Source organism: Lissotriton vulgaris, chromosome 8, assembly GCF_964263255.1.
Source record: "Lissotriton vulgaris chromosome 8, aLisVul1.2, whole genome shotgun sequence".
Lineage (NCBI taxonomy): Eukaryota > Metazoa > Chordata > Amphibia > Caudata > Salamandridae > Lissotriton > Lissotriton vulgaris.
Window position 1 is genome coordinate 731,468,987 of NC_141696.1, and position 13,234 is coordinate 731,482,220.

Consider the following 13,234-nt stretch of genomic DNA (forward strand, 5'->3'; position numbering starts at 1 on the left):
TGATCAAAAGGAATTGTCGCACCCCGACAGAAACACTTCTATAGTTATCACATATACCCAGGTTCTATAGGGGCACAGGGTTACCCCATTATTTCTAATGGAACATTTGAGAAGAGAATATTGACAGGGACATCTTTTTGTAGCACAGGTTTTGCAAGACCATGTACGTGTAAGCTCTGTGGGTAGAGGCTTTAGACATTTTGAAGGTTTTAGCACCCAATCAATATTTTCCCAACCAAATTCAAACGCATCTTTCTCTACATATGCATGATCTAAAATATTTACACATCTTCTGATAAAGTAGAATACTCAATGTGTCCAAGCTCAGAATATGACTTCGGTGTGAGGTCACTTAGCGGGACTGATCTCTTGCACTCCCTATACCGGAGATAGTTAAACGCGCGACAGTCAGAACTCTGTTTCCACACACGCGCAAGGTATTTTTCTATGTCTTTAAAGTCACATTCTTTTTCTGTTTCAGCAAATCCTTTTAGAAACTACACAGGTTCAGCAGATAAAGCGCCAAGCTTTGTTTGATAACCTGTGAGAATATGGGCCTTGATAAGAATGCTAGGCATCTCTGGGTCAAGTTTCTTGTGCAGAATATGAAACAGGATTAAGTGTTTTTTATCGCCTGTTTCATAACATATCCATAACTCCCACAATTCTTGACCTATGAACAAAGCAACAAATCTAAGTAGCACAATAATAATATCTTTGTCATTTGACAGTACAATGATTCGATTTGAACCATTTTTAACAGCTCACTCAACATGTGGCACAACACAAAGGTTAGTTTCCTCCAATTTGCTGTTAAGTTCCTTGAACAATATGGCCCGTACCGTTTCAATCTATCTCTGCAGGCACCAGCTCCTCATTGACACTCATTCCACTTGCAATAAATGGAAACTCAGTTTTCACTGAAGCATCAGCAATGTTTTGGTGAGTTAACATCTCCTAGTTCATCATGTTCGATGTTGATGACCAGAAATTATCAAGTTGATCAGGTATAGGTGTTGAATTTTTTATGCAGGCAAGGTCACTTGTTCCACTTGTAGACATTCAGCTGATTCTCTCACATTCTTTGACAGATAGTTCAAGATATCTGTCAAAGGCCATGTGCAGTTCTTACATGGTGCACACTGACTTTGGGATCTGTAGAATAGTCTGAACCCCCTCTCCAAAATTTTGCATGGATGAAATCTTAACCATTCGGAATTGTGACATATGGTCCACAACAATAGCAGTTTTCAATGAAAACACCTTTTCGAATTGAAATTCTTCAGGTGTGCATTTTTCTTGGAGCTCTTATACGAGGTTGTGCTTTACTGGTTTGGTTGCACCATCTCTATCAACTAACGCGTTTGTTGGAAGAAGATCTTGCGACAATGTCCTTGATAAATTCACTCCTTTCTTTTGCTACATTCATCTTTCTAAGTGCTTGCTAAAGTTTTGTTTTTTTAACCTATTTTGCAGTGCTTGGTTGGACAACACTCTTACTATGGCAATTAAAGAGAGGAAGTTTAGCTAGTGATTATGTCAAACAGCTTTTTCTCTTTCAATACAAATCTCTCCTGTTTCAGTTCTGGTTAAAGTTATGATCAACGTTCCAGGACATGTTGTAGATATTTCTTTATATCGTTATTCACATATTGTTTGGTCACAAAGTTGTGTTGTCACACAGGATCATTCATTTTAAAGGCATTTCCTTGCTGCTGCATGAAATGAAGAAGGTTGTCAATTTGTTTATTGAAACGTTCCCCTCTCTTTCCCACAAGTTTGTGGTGAGGAAATGTGTCACGATGGTCCATTAAATTTTAATTTGTCATCTCTCTGAAAACATTGCAAATAGAAAGGATTTCATGTAAGATATATATATATATATAATATATATATGTTACCCTGCCTTTAAATTGCCTATTCTGCTAAGAATGAAGGAGTAAAGCCAGATCCAATTATACAAAGTACTCCTGTCAAAACTCCTGGATAATTATCTACCACCAATTATTCCGAAAGAGGCAAGGCTGGTTTTCCTCTGACATATTCATCTTAGGTTTTCAGCATTTTAACGCTAGTGGTCATAGAAGTTCGCAAAGCTCATTTTAAATCTGTTAACACATTCATCTACACTGATCACACAACAGACCAAATTGTGTAACCATCAACAGAACCCTTAATTTGTTAAGGGCTGAGAATTGTCTATGAAGACCATTTAAGACAAACAGCTTTGTAAAAGATTGACTTTAGAAAACAAGGAAGTCTTTTGCAGTGGCCTAGATTGTTTATGGGGCTTAAATAATCTTTATGAACTATCCAGGACTGGGAAAGGAATCATCTGATATCACAAAGTTGAAATTCTGTTTTGAGAGTTCATTCATTAACTAATCTTTCCAGGTGCCCTCAAGAACTGGATGATAAACGATACTCTCCACCTACTCGTAGCAGGATATAGAAAAAGAAACAGATTTTCGTCAGACTGGATACAGGTTCTGAATTAAGGCCTGGAACACTATACTGTCTTTCAAGGCATGGGAAATCAACCATCAATTTTTTTTTATTGAGGTAAGACTATATTCAGGTAACTATCACAACAAACAGCCTTTAGACTTAGACTATATTGGCTTGAATTCAAAAGTAAAATGTTCAAAGTCTACAGTCAAAGTTAAGTCAACAGTAGCTACAAGGAAATAATACATCTTTCTATAAGCAGATAAATACTTAAATAAATCAACTTTTTTTACCCTGTCAAGGAACAATGTAATATGCATAATATTTTCTCACCGAATGATTCAATAACAAAAATTAAGGTGATATTTTTCAGTCATAACGTGCCAAGAAATGACAGGGCCGACTTTAGTTTATGAATTGTCTTTTTCTACACAATCTCATACATTAGCTCTAGTGTGATATATTGATACTAATGCAAACTTATCAGATCTGGTAGAAGCAGACATTGCAAAAATCTATATTACAATAAACAAGATTAAACTGGATTTAACAAGTTGGACTCAGTCTAAAGAAAAACTGAAGTATAACCATAACAAAATAATTTTTCATCAGACTCACAATACAAATGAGCAATTTCATTAAGCATATGTTGCCTCCTAAAGTACATGAAGTCAACATGTGAACCACAACACATGAAATGGATCTAGTGACAAGTATAGTGCCCATTTTATTATTCAGGGACTTCAACCTTTTGGAAGTAAGCACTGTTGAAGACATTTGTCTACAACACCTTCTCTCTGTGACAACTTAACTTAACTTAGAAAGACTTATAATCAATTTAGTAACCACGGTTGCACTTGGGATAGAATGAAAGGTTGATGCCATAGCTTCAGCTAAGAGAACCTGATGTGTCTTTTTGGAATTGGGATTTTCAACTTACCTAGGATACATTTTTTTAACTTTCTTTTTAGGATGCCCAAATACATTCCATGGTTACATTTTCTGGATGCATGTATATATAATGTTAACAGGGAATAGCAAAGTACTGATAGATATATTATTTTGGGTAGAGTCTGCACACTAAAGTTGCAGACCATGACAGATATGAAAGACTTTTTATTTGATAGACTTTTGTAGAGCAGTGGTAATAAGGCATTTTACATTATGTGTGCTGAGGATCCTGAATCAAATAAACCATTTTGCTTCTTCTAGAAATGGGAGTGAGATATTGTTAGTTTTCCTAACTAGTTCAGAGATTGGTATTAGGAGTTATTCAGACCAATTTATCGTGTAGTCTGAGAATGTATTAAATGTATTTCTTAGGTCAAGAATTAGTTTTTTGATACAGAATATACCAAATCATCTGCAAAACGGAGACACATTGTTGACTCACAGACTATTTCTATACTAGAAAGTACCTGTTAGGGTTTAAATGCTTGATTTAACAATAACGGAAACAGTGGCATCTGTGTTTTTACTCTTGCATTTGTTAGTGGTTCTCACAAAATCCCATTTAGGGTGATGTTGGCTATTGATCATGGATATAAAACTTTCATTTTTTTGCAAAACCAAATACGCCGAAACACAATAACTTCTATGCCATATGGATGTTCATTCACATTATATAACTTTTTCAATAATGGACGGTCTACCGTGCGTGCTCAATTGCTGTGTTTGCCAGAATGAGTTACAAAACAAACATTCTTCAACAAACTAAAACAAAAAATATTCAGCCATTCTAACAAGAAGTCAGTCTTCGCACAAGGTCAGTCAATGGTACTTCTATGTAACATCACTAGCACTGACATCGTTTTTTTCTGATCACTGGAGATACTGCAGGGAAAGTACCAGCTTGATACTGGATGCTGACATACACTGTATATGACTTGGTCACCTTCCAGGGAGTTATCTAGTTATTGATGTATGCCGTTAGTTATGGACGGTGGGTAGACAAAAATATTATCTTTCTCTAACTGTAAATTTTTTAAATAATTAAGGTTTCTGAAACAATCCTTTGCATGTTCTCTGACCATCTGTCAATATTTGTTATTGATAGCTTCATGAGCAGATGGTCTGCTTCTTCACCCAAGCACATTTTAAATGGAATTCAGAAATATGTTTGAAGGGCTGTACAGTGGTCTATCTTGCTTTATTTTACAGCATACGAAAAAGGTGCTTGCCACCTGCCATGTTAGTGAGGACGATGTTTTAATTTAGTACCACATATAGATAATGATATGGAATACATTTGCAAAACTCAGTGAATGTGAAAAGATATACTCTTTGTACCTGGGCAGAAGCTCACAGTGAGGATGATTGTTTGACCTGGGTCAAGATAACCAAATTTTCGGGTGAATCTGAATACCCCAGCATCAACAGCTTTTCCTGCTTGATCAAGATCCAACTTCCAGGTTACCCGACCTTTTGAGGTGTTGGATAGTTCAAGTGTCTGAAACGTTTTTGAGAGAGAAAAGGTTTAGACAGAAAAAGTGATGAAACATTCCTGGTAGCACTAAAGGATCCAAGTTGAGTAAAATAACACTGTGCCTAAGTCTGCTCTGCTTCCTCTATGATTACAATTCGACTTTTAGTCTAAAATCTATACCCTTTTATCACAAAAAGAAGAAAAATAGTTTGTACATTTGTAATAAATAATGTATGGAGTGAACAAAATATTCATTAGGACCAATATTACTGATGGCATTAGCTTTCAACTAACGTATGCTATTCCCTCTATTCCTAAGTATGCTGAACTACAATAGACATAGCAAAAAATGTTGCAACTGTGAGAAAAATATAAGTAAGGACAATTCATTCAATCCACATTTACTACTTCTGTGATAGGGAGTTTTTGCATGAGGGTAAAATACAGAATAGGCTGCTTTCACAGACATCTTCCAGTTCATAGAATATTGAATGGAGAAAACTGTTCACTTTTCAACAGTGAAAGATGAGCCTTTATTCCAATACTGTTGCTCTATTGTTATCCTGCAGCATTTTTTTGCTAGTAGACAAAACTGTGCAAACTGTGCACTGGAAAAAACAAGGGGTACAGGGATGTTACAGTTAGTTAGGCTAAGATTTCACTTATACAAAACCATAGAAATCCAGCAATTATAGTTAGCTGAGCTAACTAGAACTTACGCGGACAAATGCACTGCTTATTATTATTATTAATATGTTTCTTATATAGCGCCAGAATCGACCCCCGAAGGGGTATCTCCGCGCTTGCCTTGGGAACCCGTCCTGGCTTTTCCCTGTGAGATTGCCCCTACAGGGCATCCCCAAGGTGAAAGCCAGGCATCCCGCCGCGGGGGGGGGGGGCGTTGTGGAGATTAAGCAAGCTTAATGCCCAGAGTTGCAGAGTGTGAACCCATCATTAGGTCAGGCACCGGAGCGAGAATTATCGAGTCCATGGACATTTGAGCTCAAGACCCTTATGACCTTGCATATTACATCACTCGTGACATGGTCACAGACATCACTCGTGACATCATGGTGACATCTCAAATGATATCACTGATGGCATCGCTGATGACATCATCCAGTGAGTGTTTTCTAAATGTTTCTGAGTGTTAAACAGATATTTTAAGATACTACAAAGGTTAAATTGCTATATTTTGTCTACTACTAATGAGTGAGACTATTTCTCACATATATCATGTGAGTGGCTGTGCGACTGTGTGTATCTATGTGTGAGTAGGTGTCTGAGTGGCTCTATGGGTGTGGGAGTGGTTGTATGGAAGAGTGAGTGCCTTTGTGAGGGATGAGTGACTGTTTGGTTGCATCAGGGGTGTATGGGTGAGTGTATGGGTGTTTGAGTGACTGTATAAGTGAGTGAGTGAATGTGTTAGTGGCTCCATGGGTGAGCGTATGCTTGTGTCAGTGACTGTATAGGTGAGTGAGTACATGTGTTAGTATCTGTATGAGAAAGTGAGTGGATATCTGAGTAACTGCATGGATGACTGTATAACTGACTGTATGGGTAAGTGAGTAGGTGTGTGAGGAGCTGTATAGCTGACTGACTTAGTGTGTGAATGGCTGCATGTGTGGGTGTGTTAGTGTCTTTATTTCTGACTGGATGTGAATGGCTGTACTGGTGAGTTAGTGAGTGCATGAGTGGCTGTATGGGTGAGTTAGTAGTTGTGTGTGTGGCTCTATGTATCAGTGAGTGGGTGTGTGAGTGCTTGTATGGGTCTGTGAATGGGTTTGTGAGTGGGTGAGTGGGTGTCTGTGAGATTGAATCAGAGTGTGATGGTGTATGAATGGTTCGGTAGATAGTGTCATCAGTGATATCATTTGAGATGTCATCAGTGATGTCATGAGTGATGTCACTGACCATATCATGAGTGTAATATGTGAGGTAATTATTAGTGCATTGCAGAGCCATAAGTTATAGTTACCTCACGAAATGATACCTGCTAAATTTCTATGGTTTTGTATGAGTGAAATCTGAGCCGGACTATAACGTCCCTTTAACCTTTGGTTTTTTCAGTGAATTTTTTAGTTTTTTTAAATTCTTTTTTCCTAACTATATTGTCCCTGTCACCTTTGGTTTATTAAAGGAATTTCTATGTTTTTAAAATGTGTATTTCCTAAATGTAACCACTAAACTTTGACAGGGAGTGTGTGAGTGAGAGCATGCATGTCTCAGTGTGGGTGTGTGTCTCTGAGTGGGTCTGTGAGTGGGTGTGGGTGTCTGAGTGCTCACTGTTTTGCCCACATCTGCAAATTTTCTGCCTTTTTTCTGATCACGGCTGACCTTTATTTTGCCTCTCTTTGCTTGTTGCTTACATTTATTCAGCCTCTTTCTGCTCATTTCTCAGATTTATTTTATCTTGCCTCTTTCTGGCTGTTCCTGAAATGTATTTTGCCTCTTTCATGCACCCCCTGCTTTTATTATTACTGCATTACCCCGGTATCTGGACTACCCAGGGGGTAAGAAGTAGCGAAGTGCGGAAGCCCACGCTTTGAAAAAAATATATATATTTTTTTACATTTTGAGGCAGGAGCCACGGATCCAGCATGACTCTCATCAAATTGTTTTTAACAAATGCTTTTTTGTCCCAGGAGGGGTACCCCCAAGAGGGCTAGGGGGTCAGGGCATTCCTACCCTGCCCCCTTCTCTTTTTTTGACTTTTTTGTGGGACTCGGCTGAAGTTGAGTCTCTAGATGGCTGCCAACACTTCCGGGTTGAAGTGTTGTTAGCTAATCACATTTCAGCACGGAGACTGTCAGATCCTTGGAGGATCCACATCCTTAAACATACAAATTAGAATTTATTTTAATATCCCCAAAACTACTGAGTGGATTTACATGAAATTACAAAAAGCACTGATTATGGACCAAGAGCTACCTTTCTGCCAAATTTGGTATAATTCCATCTAGCAGTTCATCCCTATGGCAATTAACATGAGAGACACACTTTTTTGAGCCCCCCTTTTTCTCAGCCCCAGCATGAAGGATCACCCCATTGGTGCACTTTTTTGGGGCAATTTCGTGAACATTCATCAAACGGCGCCAAAGATATGGAAAGATGGGCCTAACTATTACTACCTGCTGGTGACCGCCAATAGGTAACACACACACACACATATATATATATATATATATATATATATATATATATATATATATTACCTACTGGCGGCCGCCAGTAGGTAGTTATAGTTAAAAGCTAGTTTCCGAAGGAAATCCGCAACATTCTATTGGGAATAACTTTGGCGCCGGTGGACGAATCTTTGTGAATTTCTCCAAGAAAATGGCCTGCTCCGCTCCGCTCCTTCCCTGAAAGTTTGGGGGTGATACGTGAAGCGGGAGCCGAGAAAAAAGGGGGTCCCAAAACGCATTTCCCCATGCAATTTTCCATAGGACCTTTAGCCGGGGCTACCGCCCAAACGGCTGAAAGGAATTACACCAAACTTGGCAAAAAGGTAGAGTTCTGTTCGCAGATGGGCCTTTTTGTTAAATGGTGTAAATCCGTTCAGTAGTTCCTGAGAAAATCATAAATAAAATCGTAAGTATATATTCAAAAAGCGCCTCCTGGTGCGTTTGCAGAGGGGGAAGTAAATACCTCGCATACTGGGGGTCCCTGGGGGCCAACTTGCCCATCAGGAGCCTCCAGTATGGGCCAGGGGGCTCCCTTACAGAAACGTGTAAAGAGGCCACGCCCCTTTTTGTACCTCTCTGCAATGGAGCCCCGTGGCGCTACTGGACGTTGCTGGTGGGCCTGTTGGCCCCAGGGACCCCCAGTATGCAAGGGGAATTATTTTCCCCTCTGCAAACGCGCCAGGGGGCTGCGTTGCAGAGAGGTGTAAAAAGGGGCATGGCCTCATTACACCTCTCTGCAACGCAGCCCCCTGGTACATACTGGAGTTAACTGTACACTCCAAAATGTGTTTGAAGTGACAGGTAGCTAGTAAAATCTTTTTGTCAGTACTTCCTTGCAATACAGACAACTACAAATTAGGTGGGAAGGATGAGTAGCGCGACAACAGCGTACTTGATGTTGATGTCAATCATATAAGGAGGTACATCGAGTGAGCTGCCAGAAAGGGAAATGTGAAAATGAACATTCCATATTGTGAAGCAGACCATTCAATACACCTCTTAGACCATGAATTTGAGCAAGACAGCCCAATTTTGTGGTGTGGCCAGCAAGAAATCAGACAAATTCTAAAATGTTATAGTCCGGAAGGCCTTTTAATAGTCTGTGTGATCCTGAGAAATACTGGAACAGTAGTGGTGCACAGTTTTATACACAAAATAGTGTAAAAATGGGGAATACCTGCAGAGTGGAGTATTCTGGTCTGAGATGCAGCTGTTCCTTGTGTAAGGCGATGAAGCTGAGCCCCTCTGCACCTGACAGAGTACTACAATGGTGCCAGGACTGACCAGCAGGAACATTGATGGGGGCTGAAGATTCAGACCAAGGTAGCTGATCTGAGGCAAACACTGGAAATTAAACAGCAGAAGTGGGAGTGTGGGAATAGACATACACAGTACACTCTGTGGCCTTAACTTTGCATTGAGCTACCATGAGGCAGGGAGTGTGGGTCCACATCTCAGGAGAGCTAAATGGTGGTCAAGACCTCAGTGCTAAAGATGGTGATATATATATATATATATATATTACCTACTGGCGGCCGCCAGTAGGTAGTTATAGTTAAAAGCTAGTTTCCGAGGGAAATCTGCAACATTCTATTGGGAATAACTTTGGCGCCGGTGGACGAATCTTTGTGAATTTCTCCAAGAAAATGGCCTGCTCCGCTCCTTCCCTGAAAGTTTGGGGGTGATACGTGAAGCGGGGGCCGAGAAAAAAGGGGGTCCCAAAACGCGTTTTCCCCATGCAATTTTCCATAGGACCTTTAGCCGGGGCTACCGCCCAAACGGCTGAAAGGAATTACACCAAACTTGGCAAAAAGGTAGAGTTCTGTTCGCAGATGGGCCTTTTTGTTAAATGGTGTAAATCCGTTCAGTAGTTCCTGAGAAAATCATAAATAAAATCATAAGTATATATTGGAGGTGTTACGGTAAGCTTACTGTAAGCTTACTGTACTCTGTACCTTCCCGAGAACAAGCTGCATGCTGATTGGATGTCAACTGTCTGTCAACACCCCAAACCAGGAAGTGTTGGCAGTCATCTTGTGCCTCGGTAGAACCGAGGCACAACAAAGCTGACAACAAACGCACAAAATGCGCAAAGGGGGCAGGGTAGACACTCCCTGACCCCCTAGGCCTGCTCAGGGGTCTCACAAGGACCCCCAAGGACCCTCAAATTTTTTTTACAATCGTGGGGTACGCGTCTGTACGCGTACCCCATGAAAAAAAAATAACTGGTGTTATTTTTTTTAATTAGCCACCGGGGGGGACCAAATCCCGGGGGCATATTTAAAAAAACACTGCCCCGGGGACCGCCAACCCCTGGGGCAAAGTTATTATGGTAGCGGGGGGGCACACAGCCCCCCCACAGCCCCGGGGACCGCCACCCCCCGGGCTTTGTTCAAAAGTATGCGGGGGCTCACGGCCGCCCCGGCAGCCCCGGGGACCGCCAACCCCCGGGGCAAAGACAGTAATGATGGGGGGCCTCTAAGGCCCCCCGAGCCCGGGGACCGCCACCCGGGGCTCGGGTGGCGGTCCCCCTGGTGGTCAAGACCTCAGTGCTAAAGATGGTGTTAGACCTACTGCTGCCCTTGGACGAAGGAGGCAGCGAGCACCTGGAGGAGTGATAGTCGCATTCTGCAAGAAGTTATCTGGGGGGCCAGCAGCTTCTACTTGGATTGCTGGTGCAAGAATGTCCCCTGCATGTTCATGTAAACAGGCATGTGGCCTGCCTGGAGCGCCCAACTGCAAGTAAAACTGGTATCCTGTCTTTTATTTTGGCCCTGGCATCACATTAACCTAGCGGTTACACAGAGGCCTAGTACTGTCCCTGACAACAAGAGGTCCAGGGCCGATCATGTGACATGGAGTAGTGCACCAAGAGTGTCCTCATGTTAGGCAATGGACTACTGTCCTTGCCCTGAGTGTACCACATAAGGAGAGGGAGTCAGCACACCATGATTTGTGACTTTATAATGTGACCAGATATTGTTGGTCACGGTCATGGAAAGCGAAAGTCTACTGACCTCTCTAGTGTAAAGTTTCTCTGTTCTGTGAAACCCAGAACCTTGAGCTGAGATGCCTTGTGTATCGCAAGTGTCTGGGTATGTGTAGTACATATGCATGGTAGTAGGATTCAATGTGTCACAGAGTTTGGATGCCCGCGGGGTTAGCATGGCACAAGATGGAGGGTGAGAACAACCTCCTCGCAGAGTGAAAATATATTCCACTCGGTGCTGGAGAGTGGAGACCCAGACACTGAACAGAAGAGGATAGAGACAAGGCTATCTTTAGAAACACCGTGGGAGCTTTGCTAGCAAAAGGATGCAGAATAGTTCTTCCCTGAAGGGGTGAGGCTGCAGTTTCTATTGTTGATGGTGAGAAAGTTTCTAGGTAGAGCCTGGTCTTTTGTCTCTATCTAAGATTATTTCATCAGGACAGCAAAAGCAGCAAGGTGCAGAGAACTCACATTAAATTGTGCCCATTTTTTCAATGCTAATGCGTGGAGTCAGAACCATTGGTATCTGCTGTTAGAACCATCAGTTTGCACTTAGGCTATGACTCAAGAGTAACTTGAAAATTACATATGAAGGAAAACCAACTGAAACTGGTTGTGAAGCCTGATGCAGCAGATTCATTTCCCCTGTCTGATAAATGAGAATAAACTTGGAATTTAAACCACACTACTCTATTCCTGTTCTAAGTCCTTCATGACCAAGCAAGGGCACACTCCACAAAGTACTTGATGGACTACTTTGTGATCCGGGCTGGTGTTTGTCTGTCAGCCAGACTCCATGAGGAGAGGAGATAGTCTGCACTTTCTGCTGGAGGAGCTGAAGGTATGCCTAGTGCCTACATGCTTGCCTGCCTGCTGAGAAAGGGGAGGGGTATGTCTGGCCCTGCAGGATGATAGACTGTCCAGGTGTAGATGCCCACTATGGTTCAGGCATGGAGGACACCTAGAAAAAGTTGACTGCCTGAGAGAGTAAACCAAGGGCAACCAGTGCTGTAGAATGGTCCCCAAGTCTCTCTCTGCAATTACTATTGAGCAATGCACTAACAAGACTACTACTTCAGTACCATTATCCATATGTCTCCTGATGACCACTGTGGGCTGTGACTTAGTTCTGCCTTCACTCTTGTGGAAAGTCACAGAGTAGGTCAAGGGAAACAGATTTGCCTAAGAAGGCTTCAGCTACAGGAGCATACATCAGCGGATGAATCAGACTGGCGGAGGGTAACAACTATCTGGCCATCCGCATCGACTCAGAAGAGAACTGCAACTGCCTTGAAGTAAGTAGTATTCATCTGCCTAGGCCCAGAAGAGAGGTGCCAAATTTTTCTAAGTTGTATTTGTCTGTTCAGCAAGGAGGCAACGCATGCCAAAGACGTGGACTCTGCCCAGTCTTCCTCTCAACCACAAAAGGAACAAGCGAGTACCACAGGCTTCTGTCTCTAACTTGCTGGAGAAGGGGATGATCTCATAAGCCAATTAGAAGTCTGTATGCCAACACAGCAAAAAAAGGAGGGTGCCTGACCCAATAAGAGGAAAGACTGTCCAGGAAGTTAAACCCAATGTGTTTAACGGTGTGGGGCACCGAGAAATAGTCAACTGCAGAGAAGGAGTGAATCCGGCTTTCACCTGAAAAGTGGAGGGCCCCCATGTCCCCTGTTGCAGCTCCCACATTGAGCTGCATAAAGAAGTATTTATCAAGTTGTCACCAGTAAGCCCCGCATTCCCATCAACAAACCAGAGTGTCTACTACTGCCACTGCCAACCAATGTGCCAACCTGACAGTAGCTGCTGCATCAGTCTCCAGGGCTATAATTATCAAAGAAGAGCACCCACCTGTATCAGCCTCCAGGCCACTACTGCTTAAGATTATCGCTCACCTGTGTTGACCTAAAGACTGTGACTGTCAACAAGCCAGCAGAGTGAGTTGCTCTGAGCTGCATTTCTGAAGGGTGCTACATGCGGTTTGTGTTCCATTTCTATAGATGCAATTTGTGGTCTCCTGCCCAGACGCCGAAGCTCAAGAGTGTGAAGAGACTGATTTCATCTGCTCGCGCCAGGCACACACCAGCGTCATTGAGCAGATAACACAGAACTGTGTCTATATGATCTGAGAGACTTTGCCTATATACAAGCAGAGGGAAACTGATGTTACTAACGCTAACCTTTGCC

General features: G+C 42.1%; 1 protein-coding gene across 1 annotated transcript in view; it reads right to left on the reverse strand.

The window, feature by feature from the left end:
• The window catches only part of CFAP47 (cilia and flagella associated protein 47), a 2,734,468-nt gene that overhangs the window by 2,413,697 nt on the left and 307,537 nt on the right, over positions 1–13,234 (reverse strand). Inside the window, exon 24 of the mRNA XM_086934611.1 lies at positions 4,738–4,897. Within this exon, the coding sequence (XP_086790737.1) occupies positions 4,738–4,897 (160 nt within the window). The remainder of the gene's footprint in view (positions 1–4,737; positions 4,898–13,234) is intronic.